We start from the raw sequence: 22,688 nt of genomic DNA on the forward strand, positions 1-22,688 counted from the left end.
ATCTAATCATCAGCCGATATACATAATAAACATTCTTGTTTGTTTTGGCACCTGTTAACAGCTGTTGCGGGATCTTGTTTAATATTTATGCAACACCCGTAATTTAATACCAAAAATAAAATTAATAGTTTTTAAATAGTTTTTAATAATTGTTTAACAGTATCATTTAATAATTCATTTTCAATTGCGCAGAATAATAATAAATAAAAATAATAATTATAATTAATCGACCGGGTCAAAAATTATTAAATTAAACTACGATTTATTAAACAATAGCACTTAGGAGTATAAAAAATAGGTAAAAACCTATTCACAGACCTACCAAATGTACATACAAAATTGCATTAAAATCGGTTTAACTGTTTTGGAGTATGGTAACAAACCCTGTGACTCACTTTTCACATTGATCCATTTTATTAGTGTTAGCCGGGGGTCCCATTTGAACGATTAATTATTTTATATGGACAATTTTATAAGTTAAAGCTTGCTGTAGTTTTTTTCATTTCAAAAAAAAATTCTGGAACTCAAATAATCAATCATCAAAAAAAATTTAAAAAAAGAGTTTTTCTAAAATTTTTTTTCGTAAAAACCTTCTCCTGTCAATTACGAAAAATTAAAAAAAAAATTTGAGCCAAATCGGACCAGTCGTTCTCAGTTGATGACTTGCTATACATTTTTGGCTCAATTTTTATATATATATATACACGGTGTTTCAAAAGTCTTCATCCGATTACGAACTGATATAGTTCGGCAACAGTTAATCGCAGGTTAATGACCGATGTATTAATGGAAAGATTATATAACTAAGTTTATTTTAAGTTATTTAGTTGATAAATTTGGCACATAATGGTTAGTGAACTAGGAACCGTTAGTTTGTTTCGTTATGACGACTCCACAACAGAAAGCGTTTTACGTCCTACGTTTCAATAAGTGCGAGTCGGCATTAACCATTCAACGTGATTTTTGAAGAACTTAGGGAACTGAAGCTCCTACTACTCAAAGGATTCGACGTTGGCACTAAACGTTCCAAGAAAGTGGTTTTCTGTGTGCACAGAAACGCTCAGGTCGACCTCGTTTCTCTGACGGAAACATCGAGCATGTTCGACAGTTTTGTTTGAAGTTCATTCCTGGTCACCACGTTTCCCTGACCTCACAGTGTGTGATTTTTTTTATGGGGCTACATAAAAGATAAAGTGTATGTACCACCATTACCTACAACCTTGGAAAAGCTTAAAATTAGAATCAAAGATGCTGTTCATGCCGCGATATCAGATATGATCAGCAACGTTTGGGAAGAATTTGATTACCGTATACATGTGTGTCGGGCAGCCGATGGGGGTCATATTAAACATTTATAACCAAAGTAAATAAAACTTGACTATTTTAAGAATATATTTTACTTTATTTTACCCTTATATCTTCATTTTTAATATAAATATAAATTTTTGAAATTGGATGAAAACTTTTGATACACCGTGTATATAGATAATATCTATATTGGATTTGATACTGAATTGATTTCAGATTAGTCAGTATATATTTGCGCGTATAAAACGATTCGAGTCTGCTTTTATTTCTAAGCATTTATAGATTATAGACTGTGTTATTGTTAATACTAGTCGTGATCAACTTGACTCCTGTACAGTTTAATTTTATATCTATCTACATAATTACAGTATGTTTGTCTAAATTAATAAACCAAGTCATCTATACTTATTATAATATATTCTTTAAAGTGTTGTTTTCTTCTTCTCTATCACTACCCGTCATAATCCCCTTTGGGTGCACGACAATTCTATCACATAATGTTACAGATATATATATAAATACTATATCGATTGCATTACAATAACACAATGATTCCACTATAGCGGGCATAAGAATATGTAGAATTAAAACCACACTCGTGGATAAATTAAATTATTTAATTAGTTCACATGATCATTATACGGAAAATAATAAAAATAAACAAATAAACAACAAATGAATAATCGAAACGACAGTGACCACATCCTGTTTTCTGCGTCAGTAATTATGTACCAGACGAGAGATCTCACACACACGCTGAATCAATAAGGAATTATCATATTTTATTATCATTTTCATATACACATACACACTTGGGATTTACACACACGCTTGCATATATCAGATATAAAAGGGGGTCCCGAATAGGCCCTAATTCAGATGTGTTTTAATCTTGTTAATGCACGCACCTTCACGCCAGTTGTTTTATAAATTAATTATTTGAACTTAGAATACTTTTACAAATTGAATAAATTGGACTTAGAAATATTTCAATAAAGTTAATATTTTAAAGTCTTGAGTTATTTATTTCAACATTATTATTATTCTACATTGATTACAAAGCTGAATAGTTGAGTGTACTCATCTCTCGTTGCACTGTCCGGTACCCATACTCGTATACCAGCACGCAACAGTCTATAAAATAAATACTGAAATTTAATTTTCAATTTGGAATTAAGCCTATTAATACTATTCGAGAATTAACAAACCTTTCAAAGCTTGTTAAATATATCCAATAATTATTTTTGTCAAAATATCTTAAGTAACTTTATTTTTTTTTTTTTCGTTTTGTACAGATAACAACTATGTAACTATTTAAAAACTACTTCCTCTATTGTTTCAACCGATTACAATAAGATTTACAAGTAAACAAAAAAAAGAACTCATATAATAATATGAATGTAATTTTTAGTTTTAACTTAAAATGTTTAGTTGGAAATACAATAATATACATTTGTTATTTATGTAAAATAGTTATTTCAACTTAAATGTTTAGTAAAAACAATTATTTTTTTTCTCTCAAGTATACTATAAGTTTAATAAAAGTGTATGGTTGGTTCAAAATACAGTTAAATTTTTAACCATATGTAAATAGTATTTTCAACTAAAAATTTAGCTTTGCTATACTGCAACTATATTTTACGGTCGGAGTAAATACAATTGTAGTTGAACTAACTAATTTTTTCCCCGTGTACACAATAAACATTTAATAATACCAAATCAAAATTCTATAATCATTAGCTTTTAAAAATAACTGTACGGTTTGCTGTACTATAATATACACAATACCACTGGCTGATGTCCCCTTTGAGAAAATCCTGGTTGTGTTATTATATAGAACAGTGCACATTTATTAATCTAATATTTTTCAACCATAGCTTTTGAACATCTCGTGCAATTATTATGTACTCTGTGAGCACTTACAAATCCACTGCAATGTTCGACCGTCTACAATTAACAATAATTATTACCATTGATTATAGAATAATATAATATAATATATTATAATTATTCCATAATCAATGTTATTACTTAACAATAATTATTGCGCCTAAAATTTACTTGTACTGCAATACATATGGCATGAACAAAATAAAAAATAAAAAAATAAAATAATAATAGAACACTGGTGTTTTAAGATAAGTTAATAAATATAAGTATATTTGTTTTCTCTTTCTTTTCAAGAAACGTATTATTACAATATATGATTAGGAAAGCTTACGTTCTTATAAAATATGCGTATAGTTTTAAATGACCATAGTATTACCGTTATAGAAAGAACATTTTTCGTGGGACAAGCGAATACGATATAATTAAAAGCGCAATCGTTAGATGATGTACATTGGTCGGTTCAGGTCACATGGAAAATGGTGTAGCACGGTCCACGGTCACTTTAGATCCTTTCGGTTTAGTGTGACTCGACGGCTCGAGCTCCTTCTGGTCGGCGTCGACCATCTTATCGCCATGTCCCTGGTGGTTGGTGTCGACCTCTTCCGCGAATGTTGATTCCTCGCCAAGATCATCTTCGTAGGAATCTTCGTCCTCGGTCGGCGAATGGTGTTCCCTGCAACACGCGACGGAAACCGTTTGTTTTTAACGACGGTATTACGACGGACGCCGATACGCATCGCGTGCACAAGTGCAATACTCACAGTGCAAGTTCCTAACCGGGTAGTTTTCTCTCATTGGTCTCTAGATCCAGAGCGGATTTCTTTTTTGATATACTTGTAATTTAAAAACCGAAATTCGGCACTGGAAATAATTTAGGCGATTTTCTTCCAATATTGATGAAAAATTTAAATTCGAATTTCGAAAAGTGTAAGCATATATACCCTAAAACAGGCGCGCCAGTATCCTGCCGGCCCAAGTAACTATTTTTTATGCGACCATCTAAATACTTCTCGTGGTAGTTAATATTTTTGTTTAATTTCTCAAAACATAATAAACATAAAATTTATTCGAATTCGATATTGTGTTGGTATAAGGGAATTTTATCAGTAGTAGATGTTGAAATTGTATTTTTAACGACGTTTTTTCGATTGTTAATGTAGTATGTATGTATGTACTCTCAATAAAAATTTGAAAAACATTGGCCCGCGTAAGTAACATGTTTGCCTATCCCTGCTCTAGAACATATCAATTTTGATTAATTGACAGTATATGTGTCTTATGATCTAAAAATGCTATGCAACCCGTTATCGTATTATATATACTGAAGTTTTCATTAATAAAACTTTTTAAATTTAAGGTTCAATGTGGAATAACCAATCGTCATCACATATGTTAGCGCAGGAAGTTTCTTTTAAACTTTTAAGTTTAATACCTCATTATGGTGTGTTGTTTATTTCATTGATTAGCATCTTTCTAGTAAAAGTTATTAAAAAAAGTGCATTTATATTCTTATATACAGTTATCAGTAAAAGTACGTTCTTTTTTCAGATAAAATATGATTAAAATGATGTTTTTCAAAAATTTTAGAACTAGCAGATTTTTAAGTATTTTTTGAGGAGTCTGTTCGAATACAATTTTTTTAACGTAACACTGTCGGATATTGTCATAGGTATATAACGTGTATAGGTGTAGTATTATTTATAGCATTATACGGGAACATAAAGTACCCCATGCATGATATAACTATTATTACATCGCGATGGCAGTTTTACAGATGGTAAATACGCAAAATTTGCACTCACGTGTAACTGTGTTTGTTGGTGAACAACGACTTAGGACATTGCTTATAGTACGGGTAACATTCTTTACTGCGCTTGCCAGCGGTTTCGGCATCTACGTAGTCCTGCATCAAATGGGCGTACGACGATCTACTAGCACTGCAAAATTAATTCATTATATTAACCGTAACATCGTTCCGATATTTGTGCACAAACCATGCATACATTTATTTGAAAGTGCCAATTTTATTACATGATATTTGTTATTTTTGTTTTTACAACATAATTTATGTAACTGGTAATATCGTATTAAACCGACATATTATAATTTTTTTTTTTTTTAAATAACGTTTTTTTCACCGTGAATAAATTAGAATTATTTTATCCATACGTGATAGTCTTTTAATTCATTATCAACATATTTTATTTTTTGAAAGCGAAAATACACGTTAAAAAATGTGAAGATTGTATATTAGGTGTTGCATGACGTAAGGTACCTTACAAGTATTTGGAAATCTTTAATGACATTATCTTTAAATTGATTTATAAACTATTGGTTGGTATTAGACTATCGACTTTATTTTGTTCCAAACTAACAATATCGAACAATACATTTTTCAATTTTATTTTGTATTTAATTTATTTAATTTTGTAATAAATTGTTTTTTTTTCTTTTTTTTTTCTGATTATTTGTAATATATTAATTTTTTATCAATCAATCGCCTGTATTATGAACGATTTACGAGTATGTGCCATTTAAAGAATGCACATATTTACTATAAAACAAAATTGTAATTACAATTATTTAACATATAGTGTTTAACACTAATGTTTGTTGTATAATTTATATTGGAATGTCTGCATGTGAAATATATTATAAAATGTGTAATGTTTAAGAAATTAATTTACTTTTTTGTAAAGATACCTGACAAAAAAAAAATAAAAAATATTATTTCTAAATCTACATAAATTAATTGACACTTATATACGACAAATAACTCAAGCCTACTCAAACCCTGTCTCATACGGGTTTTTAATATTTTAATTTTATTTAATGACAATATAATTACAATATATTTATATGATATACCGTGTACATAAGATTCATTGGAAAGTTGTTTTTTCTACACTCGCCAATGACTTTAGTTGTTATTACTAATTTCTTATTTTTTTTATTTTTTGATGGTCGAATAACGAACGTCAAAGCTTACTGTTATAACTAGAAACCGGTGAGAACGCTATACCAACAATTTTATAATATGTACAGTTCATCCAGGGTCGTATTAAAGAGGGAACTACAGGGTGCTGTTGCCCCGGGCCACTGAATATGAGAAGGCAGCTAATTTTGATATTTTAAATATTTAATGATCTAATATTTTTGAAGTAAAACTTCTTTACAAAATAAAAAGTGTATCTCAAAAAAATATATATATCGCCAATCACGGCGTCGCAACACTCACACACATACTCGATAACGGTCGATTACTGTCGATAGATCCAAAGATTTACAAACAATCTATTCTTATGTTGACATTGCACTTAGAATGTTTTTGTGTACACCATAGGCGGAACCCCAAATATTTTAATAGTCCTCCCAAAGTAAAAAGTAAGTAAAAAAGTAGCCCCTGCGGGTTATTTTACATTGAATTATTATAGCCCTTCCAAAATTCAATCAAATATCGTCAGTGTACACCAGTAACGAATTGTTTTTCAGAAAGATCTTTTTTAATCTGCAGAAATTTGTATTTGGTATAATGAAGCATTTTTTATTGTTGCCCCCTGGTGTCAAATTCCTAAATACGGCTCTGAATTAATCCATACTTTCAAACGCTGTATGAATTAAATAATTTACTTTCCGTATAATCAAAAGCGTTTACACTCACGTTAAGAACAACTGAAGAAATTCACCGATAAAACCAAACTTATGAATGGACTGGTGTGCGTGAACTTCGCATATGGTTCGAAGCAGACACGGTTTCCCATCCATTCCAAAGTTAGTTAACAAATCTTCTACGACTGTGTACAGCAAAGCTCTGGAAACAAAAACACACGTAGTTCATCGTCGACTAATATAAAATATATACTATTCTATATATCTATAATCTACTACCATTTCTGTACAATTTTAATGTACAATAATCCCTCGTTGTCCACAGAGGTTACGTTTTAGAAAAGTTGCGTAGATAACGAAACCACAGACAACGAGAATCCGAAATTTCACAAATATCAACTGATCACTAAACAATTGACGATTATTAATCGTACACGTATAGTTGTATGTTATATGGCGTATGTAATAATTACTTACATAGTTGTATAGTTAACAATAAATAACCTAGTGATATAAAAACAATTATATTTAAATTATCCACACTACTCGTACAATATCGAAAGAATTTTATTGCATTAATAATATTTAATCGCAGAGTCAGCCGCGGATAACTGGTAATTACTGTAATTATTTTCAATTAACACGTTTTTTATGTAGATTAAAAACACTATTTAATAAAAAAAAACATAGTGTCTCTCCTGTTAAAAGCACACTTGTTTATAAAAATAAATCGTGATTAAGATACATTATATCCCATATTTATATCCAATAGGCAAACAATTTAATAAACCCACCATCAATAAATATATTTAAAATTAAAATACAATTTATTTTAGGTTATTTTTTGAAAAAACGTATGTTTAAATGTATGTAAACTATAAATTATTATATATATTATATTTTACAACTATCAATATGATAAGAAATGTACAAATAATAATTACTTAATAATCCTATTTTTTTTCATACATTTTTTTTTTAAAAAAGTTGTTAATTTTAGATTGTGAACATTCGAAGTATAATACATATGTTAAGTAATTTTCTCTTAAGCTTATGTGGATTTTAATAAAAAATTAACTATAACTTTTATAAAAATAATATTTTATTTCGTTTATATTACCTATAGCATTTAATAAAATTATTTTCGCGAATAAAAAATTTTCTTAGGTAGATAAATTATAATATTATATGGTTATAATCATATATGGTCATAAACATTTTTACATTATATGTCACGTAAAATATAATATGTTTAAAAATATATTTTTGCACAACGGCGTAGTACATAATGTGCTACGTAGCTCGTAAACTAACATATAAAGTTATGCACTTAAATTACACCGCATAAGTCATAAGTGTATATAAATTTGTTATTTTGCACCAGCTATCAACATGATTTTTGTAGTTATTATTTTAATTATTTAAAAATGATTGATGAATATTTTGTGTCACTTGTTGTTGAACGAATACCAAGTATATATTATCTTGTAGTATAATATTATTATGTTCGTAACAAGGAAGATTTGTTTGAAAAAATATATAGTCGTATAAAACAGTGTATGCAAAATGTACTACCTTAACTTTTTGCATGTTAATACAACCGGGATGACTTGATAGTTACATAAGTACGACTAATTTCAATATTGTGTTATTTATAAATAAAGACTCGTTATGGGTTTCTATATAATTTGAAAAATTGTTTGAATAGTTTATGAATTTAGACGTTTAATACAATTTAATTACCTCTCGCCTCCTTGGAAATATGAGTGCAACGGTTTAGGTAACGATGGCACAACAGACCGTTTCGATCTCCGGACTCCCATATAGTTAGCCACATAGTCGGTGAGCACCTCTCCAGCCCGTCTGCCCATACTCCTGGCTATTGTTGGGAACGCTCCAAACGGATTCTGGTTGTCGGTCAGTCCCAAAGCATCGAAATTGACTGAGTTACATAAAGACAAAAACACATGCACATTTACTTATTATCAATTATATTAGTATTATGGTGAAAAATCATATTATTGCATATTACTAACGCGCGTCTATGTGTCATCTGGCTTTCTTCTTTTATTTTTAATTTTCGTCGTTATTACAACTTACGATAATGAATGGATGTAACGGACAATAAAATATGTTATTCTATATCATATAAATTTATGGATTCATATTAACTTGGGACTTTTACAAAATATTTGATCAAGATGGCAATTAATTTGTTGTATTCGTGAATAGGTAGAGTTGATTTGATTATAACTTATTAAGCAGCAAACTCATTAGATAAATTAACAACTTAACTAGTTTTAGTATCCATCCATTCCGAAAACTAAGTAAATTTTAATTAATATAAAATAAAAATCAGTTAAATAAAATGTAAAAAAAATATATTAGATTTTATATTTAATCACGTTCAAATTAAAATAAATAATAAATACGTGAATAACTTCAGTCGTATCATTATGATATATGTTTCCAAAACTGATTAATTATTACATAAAATATTAAATAAATGTATTTATTAAGTTTTTTCAGTCAAGTTAATATATTTCTTCAACTTTAAATTTAAGATAATTCAAAAAATGTTCTAATACACAACGTTCTCGTGTTGTATTGACTTGGTGTTCATAATACATTTTTATTAATTTTTTGCATTCACCCTGTATTTGTACGTTTATATACCATCTCGACATTAATTATTGTGTAAATGGGACCAGTAACGAGTTCAAGTGCATTAAAATTGGTCTATAAATTATGCACGCGTAACGTGCACAATCACGAATTTAATAATCATTCAATGTTCTATGTTGAGTGGTTTATTTAAAGATCAGAGCTCCGATGAGAATTAATTCGTGTGACCGTCTAAAAAGGCGATAATGAACTTAGACCGTTAAAGTAAAAATTGATTTTTGTGTAGACTAATCTCATATTTTATCATTAATTTGGAATTTGGTAAGAACTTATTGTGCTAATGTGTATGTATTTAATTCTAATCGTAACATATTTATATGTACATATGTGTATGGATGTAGTCAATACTCATATACACACGAGTATACTATCTAAACAAGGCATCGAGATGGATAAGCAATACAATAATAATAGTATTGTTTATCTATCTCGATGAAACAAGGTTTTCATTTTATTTTTATGTTAAGATAACTCATATTATTGATTATAAATATTCGAATAAAAACAAAATATTTTAAGTATAAAAAGAAACGATAGCTACAATATTATAAGGAACTAATATTTTTAATAAATTTTATTATATTTTATTTTATTGGTGTATAAAGGCGGATATGTATAGAATGTATAGAAGTATTGATATTCAATGAAATCATAACTGAATTAAATGATATATTTAAGATACAAGAAAACAAAAAAAATATATAATATACTAGATTAATAATTAGTATTTAAATGTTGAAAGATATATGTATAAACAATACTTAGTAATCGAATGCGATAAATGTTTGATTTGTATTCTTAAGCGCAAAAAACATTTTTATTTGATTATAAAAAACTTATTCGCATATGTAATTGGACAAAAATATTATGATTGAAATAGTACTTATGTCATATTAAGCGTTTGCTTTTGGATTAAAATTTGGTGTTTTGTTCGGGAGAATTTATTATATCACATGTATACACGGTATATATATATATATATAGACAAGCATTACATTAAATATTTATTATTCGTTTTAGCAAAAGTTCCATTATTCGTTGAACAATAGAAGAAATATTTTTATCTACCAACCTATGTGTTTGTATATTTTATATACTTTTTACTCGCATTGGTGAAATAAGATTTTCTATCTTATTATACTGTATTTTCATGTACACATGTAGTGTTATAATTTGATACATACATACTATTACTATTTAATATACACTATAAGAATAATCTAAACATTCAGCAGCAAAAATTATTACAAGGTAATAATTACCAGAAAATATAAACTCAAACTCACTCGTGAATGGCAAGCTGATTGACATGTTGGACTTGAATCCATCTGGTGGGTACCTGACGAACGGAAGGGACAACGATGGTGTTATGGTGAGACCGGTACCGGGCGGTAAGGCCAATCGGCCGTCAGTAGTGATCCAAAGCAGTCGTTTCTGTCGCGAGTGAGGTGCGTCCTTCGGCTGCGTTTGTAATTTCTCATCGTTATCATCGTAAGTTTTGGCACAGTAACATTCGAACCACATCAGGAGTAACAACAGCATGGCCCACAAAGGTGCACCATTTAACTTTCTCATTCCTACGTGAAAATAAAACGACCGTAAAACGGTATTATTATATGATTGAGAAATCGACGTTTCTCACGGGGATTAATCGGAGTGACGAATTTATTTTCGATTTCGAAAACCGTTATCGTTGTGCAATATTATTCAACATGTATATTGTGGGATAACAGAGACGGTTGTTTCGGAGCGCAAATATTTTTTTGACAAATAGTAGATGATGACAAAGCTTAATGGTGCTATAAGACATAACTACAATCTATTTGAATAAAAAGTTTGTGATTTCACTGATCACAACATTGTAATAGTGACAAAGAGTATGACTTCTAGTGAAAAAAATAAATATAGTACCTTGTGACGCTTTAAAGCTTAGTTATACTATTCTAGGCATCCAAAACATTCAATCTGTTGATACACGCAGTAATAATTCGCATTGTAATATAGCTAATAATAATGCATTTCAATAATAATATTGATGGTGTTCAATATTATGATAACTTTTTTTTTTAAAAGTCCAATGAAATTAAAAACAAATAGCGAAACGACAGGTATTTACGTAAAACTTAAACGAAAAACACCATAAACATAAAAATACGTCACTAGTTAAAAATTTGTTTTTATTACATAAACAAAGTCTAATACTTAATATTTAAACTTGTGATAGAAGCAAAACTTTTTCTACGGCTTTCTTTATATCAATATCATGTTCAATATATTTTAATGTAAAATAAAGCATAAACTCAAGTGCATTTTATATTTTTTTAATGATAATCAATGATTTAAAAGGTACCACGAAAATATCTATACCCTAACTCATTATAAAGATTTATTCTCTATACATATTTTAATTGTATATAAATATAATTATTAAATACAAATAAATTGATAAGCAATCAATAAGGTATAGTATAATAAATAAACACGCTTTTGGAATATATACTCCAAAATAAGGAAGCTAAGAAAATGAATTATTGTGAGGACACGCTATCTACATGTATACTGTACGAAATTACTACCAATTATTCGAATGTTCATATAAAATACGTGTCGTATCTATGTAACATTCTTGGTATAAAATTATACAAGATATCTTCGTTCATAGTATATCATAGATTTAGTTTTACAGACTGTTGTTAGTATAATTATCAACTTATACTATAAAGCGGTGTGTAAACGTACGCTCTTTTTTTTTTTTTTTTAGCTTAATTTGCTTTTTATTTAAAAAATAAACATTACAACAAAGCAATTACCTAAAGTACGCGTCTTATTATGCACAAATTGGTATTTAATTTATTGTTTGGTATAAAAGGTAAGTAAAACAAAGATTTTAAATTGAATATAAAATATGATTTACTTACACATTTAAATGTTTATTTATTTTTATTTTATTTTAACAGATTAATGGGCTTAATAATAATTATTAAGGTCTCTCATATTATACTATAATACATGCACTTCTACGCATGTATTATTATTATTGTTACCGTGAAGTATTATTGTAACAACACAGACATATATATCGCCAATAAAAGTCGTATGATTATTGAATATTTATTACATAGCTTATCATTTAGAATATCGGTATCATAATCGAAATATTTTTATCACAGTACATCATGTAATTCAAATATCGTTATCATGGTACCCGTCATTATTATCTACACTCAAAATCAAAAGTTTCATATAAAATATACAGTACATTTCAATATATATTTTCAAATAAAAGCAATCGTTTTTCTTAAACAGTATAACCTAATTGAATTAATTATTGATTTTGATTTTTAATTTGTAGTTGATTTATATAGTTAAAAATTAATTAAGTGCTATCGTTTTTATGCTAGAAAATGAACATGCAATTAATGTCGGAATATATTACTTTATTCCGTTTCGAATGTTACTAATTTTAGTAATTAAGTACTTATAACTTTACTTATATCGTTTTTACTTTATTATAATATAATAATGCACTCTATCTAATTCTTCATAGATATCGATATAGAATAAACCTAAAAAAAAAAAAAATGTTACTGGCTAGCACTTATCACTGTATCATTGTGTATAAGATTATTGTGTATCAATTAACATTAACATTAAAATATAATATTTATGAAAAACAAAACATTTAAAGTATTCAATACGTTTACAAAAGTTTTTAAAAAAATTTACTAACACAAGAATTATTGACAGTATCGTTATAAAATATTTTCTAATGTTAGCTTGTTAATATTTTAATTAGCAATTTATCTTGAGCTTTTAATAATACGTGAAGTATCTAGGTACTTCACAAAGTCACGAGAAGGTACATTAAAGAAATGTTTTTACGGGTGAGAGTATATGTAAAACATTTGATAATTGAGTTTACTTATGTTGTTTAATTTTAAATTTTATTAATTGTTATTGATAATGAAAAGTAATTCTCAGTTTTTTTTTTTTTTTTTTTGAAACATTTTAGCTATACAATATACTTCAACAGTTATAAAAATAACAGTACAATTAAGTTATTCACAGTTATTATAAGTTATTTAAAAAAAAAAAAAAAAAAAGAAATTATTTAGGACATATTATTATGAATAAGTATTTGATTTTTTGAATAATTTGATTTTTTTTTTTCATTTTAAGATACTTACATTTCAAATTTTCATATTTACAATATTACTGCTCCTTAGTATTTAAAGATTAATAGAATAAATTAGATTAAATATTTATAAAATATTTACTATAAATATAGTTAATACTTTAATTGGTACGAGCTGCATTTTTTATAATATAATCGTCGTTAATTGATTTTCAATTATCACTTATAAAATATTTTGTATTTATAAAAAATAAATTATATTTAAATAAAATTCAATTTCCATAAATTTAATCTTTCGAAAAAAAATCAAAACTACTACTTATTTACCAATCGTTGTGTCTAAAATTCTCGAGTGTCCAAGTGGAGAAATAATATGACATAATAATATATATTATTATGAACGACACGGGTAATTTAATGTCCCGAGCTGGTTTTGTAGATACATCTTCTTCGACATCGTTATCTGATAGTGAAAAAGTATAAGACTAGTATCCATTCACTTGCGTGTGTTGTAGGTTTAGTATACGCGATTCTATACTAATATCTTACCGGTAAAACCAAAACATAAAAATCATAAATCGTTTTTTCATATTAATTCATTATATTAGATGGGGAGTTTTTTTTTTTTTTTTTTACGTCGGAGAAAGTTAATACATTTAAAAAAAAAACGTAATACGTACTCTGGGTCAAAAAAAAAAAAAAAAATAAAAAAAATAACTACATTCTTTTGGGGATTCTATCGATTTATGAATTTCAAAGCGACCGACGATGGTCAGCCGCCGCCGTGTGCTATCGCGACTACATATAGGTATTACATATTATTATGTTGTCCTGTGAGTAAAAAATTAAACCGTTAAATGCTAATCATGTGTATGTGGATTTACATAGAAGGTTTAAGGTCGAATCACACCACGGCCGAATATATATACATTTATCAAACATATATGTGTGTGTGTGTGTGTGTTTATATATATATATATACATAAATTAGGTACACACGCACGTGCACACATACACATCTTATACGAGTGTACACGTAATGTTGTACGTCGAACCGGGAAACAAATGACAGTTTTTAACAAGGTGTTCACGAGGCCATACACGGAGTACGCGAGAGCACAGATCTGATTTCGATCGTTGTGCCACACACTTATGTGTTATATATACATTATGTGTATATCATTTACATACTATGCATACATTATATTGTACATCGTACAGCACGTGTAACCGCTTTTCGAAACGTATCCGATGTATTATGTAATCCCGCTGCGCCGCGGTGAATTTCTCCCGCGACGACAAGACCTGTTGCTGCACCATGACAGTCGTAGTGCATTCATACGTTTTGCGGTCAAGGACGACATTTCTTGCTGGCGTCCATTCCCTCCCCTTTGGTCGTTAAATATCGCTGCACTTAAGTGTAGCCAACGATTTCTATTCGATTTATATAAAAAAAAAATAACATTTACCAGCCGATTTGTGTTACCTTACGACGGAAACGAAACACTGTACAAATCGTGCACGACATTATTTTTCCGAGTCCGATATCGTCGCCTTTGTCGTTCGTCGTCTCCGTTTAACAGCCACATCGCGACGTGTGCGTATACGACATTTTAACGATATTTTATAACGGTAAACGAGAAATAGAAGAAAAAATAAGTAATCGGTTTGGGAACTGACAAACTCGCGAACACTATGCACATTCAAAGGTCTGTTCAATAAAACCCCTTTACACAACGAATTTTATTTTAGAATTCATGATATTTCTATGTAACGAAATAATATGAACAATAAAAATCCGATCAACACTCTCGCGTCGCCCTGCGAACGGCCTTGTGGACTAAATATTTTTTCAATTATCATTTGTTTCATGTTTGAGTGATAAACGAACATGTAAAACGATATATATATATATATATATATATATACGATATATTCACATCGAAACGCAGTTCACCATTATATATACATGTATAAAAGTTATACTATACATATGTATGGGTGTGTGTTTTCATTTAACAGATTATCAATATACTTCGAAAATGTCACTTATCGACTTTATTCCCCATAAAAATTAAAATTAAAAAACATAAGAATAATATTTAATTTCGTTAACCAAGCGTTTATATATTTATTTAATTTATTAAATAAATATATTTAAGTTATATAGTTTGAAAATTGAACAAGTAGGTATCATCAAATATTAGTACTTATTTCTGTTTTATATTCCTTTTCATAAAAAAAAAAAAATTAATTATATGTTTTGGTAACATTTGGAACCCAGTATCATAATTTAAAAACACTCTGGGAATTCGAAAATTACATGAATAGAGAGTAGACTGATAATGAAGTATATAAATTGAAAAAACAAGTAAAGAAAAAAAAATATCTAATATTAATAATTAACGAACAAAAGGTATTTTAAACGGTTCCAAATTTAAAATTCTCAGTGGTATTTGATACTTATCTCAAGTGTGTAAGTCAATAATTACTATAATTTAATAAGTTTATGACCAAAAGCCTGTTGATTCTCATAATAATAATAATTTACCATAATTTAAATACTTAGAATATATTTAGATGATTTATATGTTTAATTAAGGTCAATTGAAAATGGTTATTAACTTTATTTTTTCTATGTCAAAAAATTAAATGCATTAAAAAAATAATTCACAAATAAAAAAAGGTATATTTACAACATCGCCCGATTAAAAACTTGAAGAATTTTCATAATAATTTAAAAACGTTTTCAATATTAAAATCGATTGTGATTCTGTCAGTATTTTAGATCTAAATCTTATAAATTATATGTGCTGTTTTATTTACAACATTAAACACAATAAAAGCGATAAATATAATTCTTTGTGTAATTATTACAAAAGAATAACGAATAATAACTAACAAAATAAATAAACCCATTCATATATGTGTGTATATAGTATTAATAAATTATTATTAAAAATGTTTCGTACTTGGTCCACAGATTAGATAACACTGATAATACTAATAATATTGTGCGTATAATGCATACACACATATGATAAATAGTTATGTATAATGTTTTATGATATTATCTGTAACATTATGTAGAAAAGTAAAAAATTTGAAGATGAACACGTATTGTTCGATGAGCCATCAACATAGGCGCAATTTCAATAAAAAAAAACTGAGGATGCTTAAGCTTTGTATTTATTGGGTATTTAATGTATATTAAAACTATAAGGATTTAATGAGTTGATTTTTGAATAAATACAAATAAAGGTTCCGGTAGGATTCCGGTTTTAAAATTAATTTAAATTAGGGTTTCGGTGAACTTGACAAAATGTGAATTGACGTTTGTGAAGTAACATTGTTTTCATTTATATTTCATTACAGTTTTATACTCTAATAGTCAAATGTCTAATGACAAAAATAAGTTTTTGATACATAAACACGAACATTATTTGAGGATGCTAACTGTAAAATAGGGGGTGTTAATGCCCCCTAAGCCCCTCATATTTGCGTCTATGGTCATCATAACTGCTGGGTAAAGAGGACAATTTACGTGGTACTGTAGAATCTCGAGAAATCGATGTATTTTATTAGTCATGAATAATAATTGGGGCTTCTAAGTTCATGCATTTGCATGTTTTTTTTTTTTTTGCTACACCGGAAAACATGCTAAGTGAGATACAAATCCGTTTCATTACAAATGTAGTACAAATTTAAAGTTTAATAGTGCATGTTTTTGCATGTATTGGGTATATTGGCATATTTTGCATATAGTTGATTTTTTGGAGTTATTAGCACATATTATTTCGTGTCAATTCAGCAAAATCGTTTTTCGTGGAAGTTAAAAAAAAAAATGAGATCAATAAATGCTTAAATTCATTCTTATACTCTTCCAAACATATTAACAAAATCTTAGTATTTTATCAGTTATTTTTATTATTGTATGACACTGGGTTTTATGAGTTAAAAGTAATACCACGAAAACAATGTTATTGCGCATCGCTAACACCTTCCTCTTATTAACGTGCTCATTGCAATCTATCAATTTATTTTCGTCCCAACATATTACATATTGAGAATGTGTGTAATCGTTATTTGACTAGTCGCTATATTTTTTTTTGTACACAGTTCAAGATTTTTAATTCATAAAAATTGATATTTTAATATTTTTTAGTGCATATTTTACAGCGTTTAAGTGCATTATTGTATGCTTATTTATGCGTTTTTAGTGAATGAACTTACAAGCCCTGATTATAATCAACTCAGATAATTTGTTTTTACTTTGGGTTAACGATATCCTACCGAATTGTGGAATTTTAAAATCGAGATCCATTACATTATACGCGATTCCCAACTAATTAGTATAAAAAATTAAATTGAAACCTATGTATTATTAAAATGTGGGTGTGTTCTGGGCGTGTATCCGGTATCGCGAGTATATTATGACGATTTTACATCGAAATCGTGTTACCCACTATCAGATCATCGCGATACGTCAAATATATTATGCGCGTATAATCGCAGACCCGTCTGGCAATCGAATACCAACTTTCCAATAAACATATTTCAAAAACACATATCCGGAATCCCGAACATCGAAAACGCATAACGTCATTATCTATAGGTTCGCCATGAAATATCGAGCGACGACGCCACGGCACCGTTATCAAATGATATTAATGATAGTGTCATAATAATGTTTAGTGATACTTGCGCAACAGATAATTCGATAGCTGGAAAGTCTGTCTAGACGAACGGAAAATCATTTCTACAATCGAATATTTCAAACGAATACGTAGGATAACGTATTTTAAAAATAATTTTTCAATCTGATTCTTCTGATATTTCAAAATATATGATATACAAGGTTTTCAATAGAAATATTCTTAAAACATTCGAAATCCGATATAGACTACGGTAATCATAAAACGATAGCAACTATTATTACTTAACAAACGCGTTCACACTTTAATATTTTAATTGATTATTAATAACTATTAAAATTAGTTTGTTGATTTCGTTCTCTTTAGCAGTCACCAGACCACCGAACTTTAACTAGACTACTACTTCTATCGTATCTCATATTTATATGGTATAATACAGTCGTACTTACAACCTTTTAGACTCAAGACTCACTTTTCCTACCGTACATTTTTCGGGACCCATGTTAGCTTCGTTAGTCATAAAACCAAAAAAAAAAGTTAAAGTTGCTTAATGTATGCCATTTTAGAAGTGCTTTTATAATTCAATATATAACAATTTATATTTTTCTATAAATCTAGGTAATATTTAATTTTTATTACAAGTAATGATATAAAAAAAATATATGCAATAGTACAAAAAACAAAATTAGTGTGATATTTGATCCTAACAGTTTTTATACAAAATACTTTATTTTATTATTATTTTATTTATATATTTTATTTATCTCAGCTCAATTTTATAAAAAGATCATTATTATATATATATATATATATATATATATATATAATATATATGATTATAGAGATCACATATAACCAGTGCCGTAAATAGTGGGGAAGAAGAAATTTTTTAACCGGATCATAAATTTTAGGGTCCCGAATTGAGTTGTTTTCATTTTATGAACATAATACCATCTGGTATGGAAATGGGATGGGTGACGTTGACGAGATAATTATTATTATTTGACGAGAAAAGTGAGAAACATCCGGTACGTAATCCATACGAATTACAACAAGATAATAAATATATAATATGTATTGCATCCGAAATGTTGATTTATTAATTCATCTAATTACCGAGATTCTACTGTATTGATCTACACACGCGCGCGCGCGCGCGCACTTCAACGTAATATAATACGCGTGTCCTGCGGCGATTGTCGTATCCGTTTATCGTCGACCACTACTATCTCGCGCGCACGTCTTGACTCCGTTTACTTGAACACAGCCCGCGGGTCACGAGCACAATCATGATTTCGATGATTAACTGCCCGTGATCGTCCGGATCGCCCGGTATTCTGTGTAACATTTAGGTGCACCAGACATAAAAAAGTCGATAATAATAATATGATACGTAATAATAATAACACCATGTACACTCATAACGGACGTATGTGATAATATTGTGTTAAAAATGAGCGTGGCGCGTGCGGTCGGTCCAAAAGCAATAATTATTCACTTTCCGCACGCGTGCGTTGTGTCCATTCACAGATTGCAGACGTCCGTGGCGGAAAAAGTAAAGACAGAGAGAGAGAGAGAGAAATCAAATTGTATTACGCGTGACGATACCGACAATATTTGTTGAAGCCGACACGCGCGTATGAGAGATAATACCACGGTATCCTCGTTGAGTCGGCTTCAAGCGTAACGACTTAATAATAATAAAAGAACAGTCTAATGTGTATTACGTACAAGAACGAATAAATAAATATTTATAAATAATAAATAAACTCTATGGCCATTGAGTATATGGTTCTATAAGTAATATCGGTGAAATATCGCTCTGGCGAATAAAAAATAAATAAAAATAAATTACATGAATGATATTCGGAATAATAATTATTCGACTGTGAGCGGTGTATTAAAAAAAAAAAAAAAAAAAAAACTTTCATTTATAATAAGTAACGTTAATGTATCTCGCAAAAATTAAAAATAGCCACTTATGGGCATGACACCCATATCCAGTGGCGTAGCAAGGGCACCATGCCTACGCAAAGGGCGCAATCCGCAAAGGAATGTAAAATTGTGCAAAAGTTTTATTTTTATTCTACCTCCAAAACGAAATTTGTCTGTTATACTTTATGACATTTTGTCTAATTGCACATACTGCGTGTGAATTTGATGATGAAATTATGAAAATAGTACAAGGGAATTCATATAGGAAATTTAGTTTAAAGAAATAATTTATGGAATCGTCAATATTAAATCGAAAAAAGCAAATGTTTAAAGTTTAAAATGTACACTGTAATAATAAGTAATAAATGTAAATTGTATTCTTCATATATTACATAAATTATTTAGTTAGTAAAAAGTCGTTTTTTTTTCTAAGTTTGCCAGGGGCGATATAAAGTCTTCCTGCGCCCACTGATTCACTAGTAATTTTATTACTATTGAGAGTGATCTGCAATAAATAGAATAAGTAGCCTTCATTTACGCATACATACTCATGTATGATGGGTACAGTGAAATACAATGAAGTGATTTGCGCAAGGATTCTTTTGGTTCAATAATTGCTCGAAAAAATGAAACATTTGTACAAAATTTACATCAGGCCGTAGTGCACAATTTCTTGCTAATCAAAAAAAATAGAATAAATGAAAACGTTTATTGTATTGTTGATTAGTCGGTTTGTGAATAAATGTTACATTATACGATCGGTATCGATATTAATGAAACACGTTATAAGTATACGAAATAGTCTTATTGATGCAACTACAAAATGTTTTCCGATTTTGTACAGCAGTTACAACTTCCGAAAGTTCAGATTGCAATAATACTACCAACAGTGTTATCATCGATTGTTATCTAATCGTTAAGTTAAAAAAAAGTATTTGGTCGGTGTTAATAAATAAACGGATGAACGGAAACATTACCAATCATTTTTCGCCTGAAGTCCACTACGTGTTCGTCACCGAATGAAACGCAATATCGTTGACACGAATAAGCTGCTGGCTCTGCGTAAGTATCGCGTTTGAACACGGAACCGGCGTCGTAGACAGTAGCGTCTGGAATAATTACAAAAAATAAAAAATCCGTTGATTAAAAAACCACAGTGAGCATAAAAATATCGATGGTTCATCGAGACGGTGCGACGGTGTTGTGAAGTCGTTTGAAAACGAACAGTTATAGATACGTTTTACGCTGACGCAAATTCATCACGAGTCGGAATACCTGTATCGTAGTGTGCGTGGCGGTTATGTTCAAGTGTCCGTTGTAGAGGAGAGACCCGCTTGTCCGTCGAAGCTGCACTGCTGCACTGAACTAAAACCAGAAGGCCTACCGGCGGCCCAGGAACCACGGCGAATGACGACCTTGGCCGTGACCGAGTGCTCTGTGAACGGATGTTCACCCTCTCCTTCCGGTGGCCCGACGAAAAAGTCGATTCCGTGTCGCACCGGGCGATCGCGTTACCCATGTTCCGACGCGTCCCACGCGTTTGCTTTGATCCCGTTTCGACACCTTTTCCGTTTTGCGATTTGAGGGCGTTCGTCGAGACCGTGATCCACGTCTATAAAGGTTATACACTATCGTATTTGAACTGCGAGCATGGATCGCTCGGCCGAGTTCAAAACTGTGGTTTGGGGGCAGAAAAGTCCAAGCTCGCCGGCCTATTAGGCGGGTCATTGGCTTGTGGTCCGAATCGGAACATTTTGGACGTGGCATTGCTGGACCGCAACGAAAACAGTAAATGATCCGGTCCAACCTTCCAATATATGATCCGGTATAGCCAAATCATATAAAATAATACGATTTGTTTTTAATCCCTATCGCGATTAACAATGACCAAATTAATTATCGATTATCCGTGCGTTCAGGCACGTAACCAGACATATTTCTATAAGGGGGCCAACATTTTTTGGCCCCTTTCTGTAGTTGTGTTTATCAAATGTACGTTCGACATCCGTATTTGAAATTCCTAGTTTTTTATCTATTAATACACGTACTATTGCCTTATCTCAAATTGTCAAATGATGAATATTTATAAAATAGAATCTTAGAGTTTAATTTTTGTTATACGATCGTTAATTATATGCAATGGGCGTATGTACACTCCGTCACAAGTACCTTTTTTTTTACTGTAAACTCCACCAGAAAAATAAAACAGGTAAAATTGGGTTCATGTACACTCCGCCACTAAAAAAAATCAGGTAAAATTGAATATATGTAAACTCCACCAGTGAAGAAAATCGAGTAGTAGTATAAAATTAATATGATATATTATTAAAAGTAATACTTAATAAGTAATGACCGGATTTATATTCTCTTTAAATACCTTAAATATGAAGCTAATATTCTTTAAAAAACCTTCAAATATTCTCATTATATTCTTTTAAAAATATGCAAAAATATTCGAAATCATACAAAAA

General features: G+C 29.5%; 1 protein-coding gene across 1 annotated transcript; it reads right to left on the bottom strand.

Moving 5' to 3' along the window:
* Positions 1-3,549: 3,549 nt before the first annotated feature.
* LOC112686478 lies at positions 3,550-21,751 on the bottom strand. The gene is made up of 7 exons (XM_025558754.1): positions 21,493-21,751; positions 21,195-21,326; positions 10,779-11,069; positions 8,551-8,749; positions 6,860-7,009; positions 5,001-5,135; positions 3,550-3,871 (listed from the first exon to the last, which is right to left on the bottom strand). Exons 1-7 carry the CDS (start codon positions 21,734-21,736, stop codon positions 3,664-3,666), a joined length of 1,359 nt encoding a protein of 452 aa, XP_025414539.1. The 5' UTR covers positions 21,737-21,751; the 3' UTR covers positions 3,550-3,663.
* Between the last annotated feature and the right edge of the window lie 937 nt (positions 21,752-22,688).

This window comes from Sipha flava, unplaced genomic scaffold (assembly GCF_003268045.1).
Source record: "Sipha flava isolate LNK unplaced genomic scaffold, YSA_version1 310_pilon_pilon, whole genome shotgun sequence".
NCBI classification, from domain to species: domain Eukaryota; kingdom Metazoa; phylum Arthropoda; class Insecta; order Hemiptera; family Aphididae; genus Sipha; species Sipha flava.